The 6,051-nt window shown below is 39.8% G+C and overlaps 1 protein-coding gene across 1 annotated transcript; it reads right to left on the bottom strand.

Annotated features, from left to right (window-relative positions):
- Positions 1-279: 279 nt before the first annotated feature.
- PABPC4L (poly(A) binding protein cytoplasmic 4 like) lies at positions 280-5,795 on the bottom strand. Its single transcript, XM_014737994.3, has one exon. The coding sequence runs from the start codon at positions 4,959-4,961 to the stop codon at positions 3,849-3,851; it is 1,113 nt and encodes a 370-aa protein (XP_014593480.1). The 5' UTR covers positions 4,962-5,795; the 3' UTR covers positions 280-3,848.
- Between the last annotated feature and the right edge of the window lie 256 nt (positions 5,796-6,051).

Below are 6,051 nucleotides of genomic sequence, written 5' to 3'. Positions count from 1 at the left end.
ACTTTAACAATTAAATTCAGAAGTGTCTTTAAAATAGTCAATTATTCCTCATGAAAATTTGATGTATATTAGTGGTTCTTTTTAATCATGTTCCCATAATTATGACCAACTTAAAAAAAAACACTAGTTCATATGTGAATTGGTCTTTTAAAACACGAAATATGAGTATCTTCATTTAAAAATGCAAGTTGTTTTCAGTTTACTCCTAAGAGAAACTGATCTTTAGAAAATTAGAAAAACTTAAAAATTAAATAAATAAAAACCATTTTCAGACATGTCTTCACCATTGAAAGATTAGACTTTATTTAATCCTTTCTCAATGGATTTATAAAAATATTAAGAACATAAAAATGCTAAAGCTAAACCACTTTAAAAAGTTTATTTCTACTAACTATAAATTTCCATTAAAAATTTAAAAATAAAATGTTGAAAGGCACATATTTATTGAATTGGCTGTACAGGCAAGCAGGCATCTATGCAACAAACCTGGCAATATGCGTGGGGAGGGAAAGCGAGAGCGGAAGCAGTGGCTCAAGGCATCTCTATGTAAATTGGCTTTTACTGGAATCCTTATCAGAAAAGTGAAGATTCTTTGTATTTATCAAGGCACTTAGGCATAAACGATTAAATTTTCTTGAAAGAATGAACCTACACTGCGAAGTAGGATGACCTGATATTATCACACACAAAAAGTTTGGAATGAGCAAAATTTAAGTAAATTAAACAAGAAAATCCACAGAACCATACATTTTTATAAACTGACTTAGTCATTTCTTACGGTAAACATTAACAAGCAATTTCTACTGAAATGGGAGGTTATTGTGTCATGAAGCTATAGCTACAATTTATCTAGACATCTGATATCATGTCCTATTAATTCCTTGTGCACATAATAGAGGAGAACTCAGTTTCTTGACGTTATCTTGATAATCCATTTACAAGCATAATGAAAGAGTATTCAAATATTTGAACATTTTGATAGACTGGATTATCCAGAAAGAGATGTCAAGGTTTGACACATCTATACTTGCCAGTCCTGTTGGCCTGGTACCCTCCCTTTCTTTAAAACTCTCTGCTTTTGAGGTAAATACTTCTCACTACAAAGATTCAGAGAGCCAATAAATTAAAGTTGGCATATGAGTTTCACATAGATTCTTACAGTAGATCAGTATTTACCAAAACATATTACTAAAGATTGAAAAGCAAGACACTTTTAAAAGATTTACTACAGGCTGTGGATAAGATACTCTATACACAAAAGTTTTGTTTAGAAAATATTGAGAATATGAATCTTTGAAAGTAATAGAAGGCAATACAGATGAATTGTGTATGGGGGGGAGTATATATATTTGAGGTGTTCAAAGTGTTTCAAAACATAAGATCAAAATCATCTAAATAAAAGATTGAACATTTTCAGTTCAAAAATTTAACTTTGGAATGATTCTCAAAACTATAAATGAAATGAGAATATCAGGGAAAAAAGTCTAAAATTTTATCCTTAATATGTAAACAAATTTAACAAGTCCACACAAATAAACAACACCCCCAAAAGAAAACAGGCTAAGATCATGAAACACTACCTCACAAATATGAAAATATACATGGCCAATAAATACAAGAAATACTATTTAACTTTCATATTAAACAGACAAAAGTAAAATAAAGGAACCATGAAATATTTTATTTTACATACTATGTTAAATTGGCCAACAACTTAAACAAAATCCCTTGTTCTTGGAGTATACTGAAATGGCCAGTCCTCCACCCTGATAATGGAAATGGAAGTGGCACAGGTTTTCTGGAAAGTATTTGGTCAATGTTTATTAAAATTCTTTTTAAATTGTTGTCCTTTTAAACATTAATTCCCATGAGGTATGCATTTTCTTAAGAAAATAACTGGATATACCAGCAAACATGAGTTTGCAAGGATGTTTATCTCTCTAAGTTGTTTATGACAGAGGAAAAAAGAAGGAGGAAACAATCTAGTAACCTACATGTTTATCAAGAGGAAATTTGTTATATTAAGGTACAAACACTAAACAAAAGATAAAAGTCATTAAAACTATAATGCAAATAATTATTTGTGGACATGGAAGTTGATTCTGGCACATTGTCAAATTAAGAAAACAATTTCAAACAAGATTTATAATATGATTCCATTTTTAAAAAATTATGTATATATGTATAGAAAAAAATTGCGAGGATATGCAACAAATTTTAACAAATCTGTCTGCATAACAGGATTATATGTTGCTGTAATTGTTTTCATTATCCGTAATTCTTTTCATTGTCAAAAGACTTTTAATTTAGAAAATGTGCAATGAATAAACATATAGTTTATACAAAAATAAATACAGATTTCCTCATTCTTTCATAGCTAAACTACTGCCAAAGAAAAATATTTTAATACTTCTTTTGAACTGGTAAAACATGAGACAGAAGATGTGAATATATGGTTACAAGAAACAAGCAGAGTAAAAAATAAAATAGCAACAACAACAACAAAACTATTTTCCAGACATCTTTGGTATGAGTGAATCAGAATTTTAGAAGTTATTATTTAAGTGTAAATAAATAATTCGCCTCTATTTCCAAAGTAGACTTCAAACAGCACATAGTAAAAGTCAATATAATAAAACTCTTTTTAAAAAGCATAAAAAGGAGCCGAGTAACACAGCTGAAAGGCAGAAGAGGAGGACAGATCTTGGAATGGGACTAAAATAAAAATCATGCTATATGACAATTTATCAGAAAATCAGTCAGTGAGCTTCTGATCAACCTAGGCTAAAAGTGAAACTTAATGGGTTACATAGTTCTCACAGTCTAATAAAAGGAGATATAAGTTCTCAAAAATAATGAAACTTTTACTTTCCTGAACCCTGAGACAAAATCACTACATGGAACAATATAAAACAGAGACTAAAAAACACAGTTAAACAGAATTTCCATGTTCTACATATATGACTTTTATAATATTGGTATCTGGTAAAAACTTAAGGCATAAAATTAAGCTGTATAGTTATGAAGAGAATTAAGACCAGGGCAACTTTTTGTCTCCTGAATGACACAGGTTTATAACTTAAGGAATGTAAAAGTTAAGGTTTTATTATTCAAGTCACATTTTTGATAACTAGTAAGCACCTGAATTATAGTCAACCAATGGAAAGTATAGCAAAATAGCCCATAAAGCAAGTCTGTAGGCAACACGAAAAATCTCCATGATTAATTTCAGCCATCAGAAAAACAACCATGTCGGGATATAAATTTAAAAGAAATTCAACTATTTCCCAGTACTTTAAACATTAACTTGAAATGAAATTAGATATTGAATTTGTACTAGCAATTCTTAAACTTTTGGTTTCTTTTAAAAAAACTTAGATGCGAAATTAGAAAATTTCTGTTCATAAAAATAAATTACTTTGCAATCCTTAGGAATGAGAACTATTTTGAGCATATTTTCATAAAAGAAATTAAAGCTGGCAATACTATTAAGATAAGAAAGAAAATATGCAATAAACTCAAATAATTACCTCACTTCAGTTGGTTCAAAATGTAATATAAATATATCTAATTATGCTTATTGCTATGAATACTACATCTAAATCACAAAAATATGCAATATTGCAATTAGAAGGTGTGCCTCTGTAAAATGAATCAAACTTCTAAGATTCACTTATTTTTCCAAAAAAGAAAAAAAAACAGCTTTGTGTACAAAACCTTTTATCACAAAGTTTCCTAAACTAGGCAGCCGTCAGCGGGGGTTTGAAATTCACTGAGGACAGTTCAGGCAGAGATCACTAACATGCCCCCACCTGCTGCAAACACGGTCTGGCGCAGGAAGTTTTCCCCTAGGGCCTCTGCGCCAGGGCGATGTTGAGTGGCTTGGAGCCCAAGATGCGGCCATTCATCTCAGTCATTGCTCTGGTGGCCTCTTCAGGAGAGGAGAAGCAGATCAAGCCAAAGCCTTTGCTTCGCCCTTCTTCCTTCATCACCTTGACTCTGCTAATTGATCCAAAGGAAGAAAACTCCCTCCGTAGTTTTTCATCATCAATGGTGTCATCGAGGTTCTTAATGTAGAGCTTCACCCCCTGGCACCGCCGAAATCTTTCCTGTTTCTGCTGCTCAAACATTTGCTTTAATTCAGCCTGTCGCTCTGCTTTCTTTTGTGCCCGGCCTACAAAGAGCAGCTGTCCGTTTATATCCTTTCCATTCATTTCTTCCACGGCCTTTTGGGCAGCCTCGTGGCTATAAAAACTCACAAAGCCAAAGCCTTTGGATTTCCCAGTGGAGTCTGTCATCACCTTAACACTCACAGTTTTGCCATATTTACTGAAAACTTCCTCCAGTCTCTTATCATCCATGTCATCTCCAAAGTTTTTGATGTAAATATTGGTGAATTCATTGGCTTTGTTTTGGAGCTCGGCTTCCCGATCTTGGCGGTTTTTGAATCTGCCAACAAACAGCCTGCAGTCCTTAAGCAGCGCCCCGTTCATCTCCTCGATGGCCCTGTCTGCGGCCATCTGGTTCTGAAAGTGCACAAACGCATAGCCCCTGGAGCCTTGGTCATCGCTCATCACCTTGGAGGACAGGATCTTCCCAAAGGCCGAAAAATGTTCATAAAGGGTTTTGTTATCAATGGATTTGTCCAGATTCTTGATGAACACGTTCCCAATCCCAGATTTCCTTAAGTAGGCGTCACGTTGAGACCACATGAGGCGGATGGATTTGCCTTTGATCGTGTCAAAGTTCATTGTGTCCAGGGCCTTCTGGGCATCAGCCAGCTGCAGGAAGTTCACATAGGCATAGCCCAGAGAGCGGCGGGTGACCAGGTCCCTGCAGATGCGGATGGACAGCACGGGCCCCACAGTGCTGAATTTCTTGAACAGCAGGTCCTCGGTGACATCTGCATGGAGGTCCCCCACATACAGGGAGGCCTGGCGGTACTTGGCTGCTACATTCATCTCCTTGCTGCTCCCCACCGCGAGTGTCCCTAGAAGTTCTTGGAGCAGTTGCTGCGGGAGGGTGGCCAGGTCACAGGTGGGGCCGGGCTTACACGCGGTGGCCCCAGGATCACAGCTTAGAGGCAGAGCGAGCTACAGGGTTCAGGTACAGCTCTAAAAGCCCCCCAGCAACCAATCAGGCCCTCCCTGGAAGTTGCAGCCGAACTTTGAAATCTCAAAGCAAGGCTAGCAGGACAAGACGTCCCTTCCTCGTCAATCGCTGCAAACTCTCCAAGTGGCAGGCTGCCCCTCCATCGGAGCCTTCCCCAGACACTCTGGTCGCCGGTTTCTGAATCAAAATAGGCCTCGCTGGAGCAGGTTTAAAGTTACAGAGCCGGGGGACGAGCTCCACAAGTGGCGGCGGCCGGGACGCGGAGCGCGGCGGCAGGCGGGCCCGGCCCCTCTCTTGCCGCAGAGCCCGCGCGGCGCCCCGCGAAGGACCGGGACGGGGACGGGGTGGTGGGGCGAGGCGGACAGACCGACGGACAGACGCCGTGGCCCGGCAGGCAGCTGCCGAGCAGGGGTGGGGGGCTCACCCGGGCTGCGGCCGGCGGGGCGGGCGGGAAACCCGGAACTCGCGCGCTCCACTTCCCGCGCTCTCGCTGCCAAGGGGGATGTTTTCTTTCTAAGATTTCGGGAGCGTGTTTGTCTCGCCCCCGCCGAGCTCGCACACTTCCCGCCCCCTCGGACAGCGACGCGGGGGAGCGGGGGGCGGTCTCTGGGGTGGAGAAAGGCGGCCTAGGGGAGGGGCCCGAGGAAACCCACCCGGCCTGCCGCGGGCTCGGCGCGGGACCGCCTGCAGGAGCTGTCCCAGCCGGGATCCCGGCTGGCGCTCCTCCCGTAACACAACCTCCAACAGCTCCTTTGACTCCTGGATGAGGTCCAACATCCGCACCTTGTTCTGCAAAGTTCGGCAGGATTCTTGTCATGTTCCAGCCTCAATTGCTGCTTGGTTCCCCTTGCTAAATTCCATGACACACTCGCCTTTTTTTCAGGGCCAACTGTACAAGGATGTGTTCCTTCGGAATCAGTTTAGAAGCTCTTTGGAAAG

The sequence above is a fragment of the Equus caballus genome, chromosome 2 (assembly GCF_041296265.1).
Source record: "Equus caballus isolate H_3958 breed thoroughbred chromosome 2, TB-T2T, whole genome shotgun sequence".
In the NCBI taxonomy this organism is placed as follows: Eukaryota; Metazoa; Chordata; class Mammalia; order Perissodactyla; family Equidae; genus Equus; species Equus caballus.
The sequence above is the reverse complement of the archived record's forward strand: the minus strand, read 5'-3'. Positions and strand labels throughout refer to the sequence as shown.

Bases quoted from the DNA above. Each gene is read 5' to 3' on its own strand.
- PABPC4L (XM_014737994.3), bottom strand. From the start codon at position 4,961: ATGAATGTAGCAGCCAAGTACCGCCAGGCCTCCCTGTATGTGGGGGAC.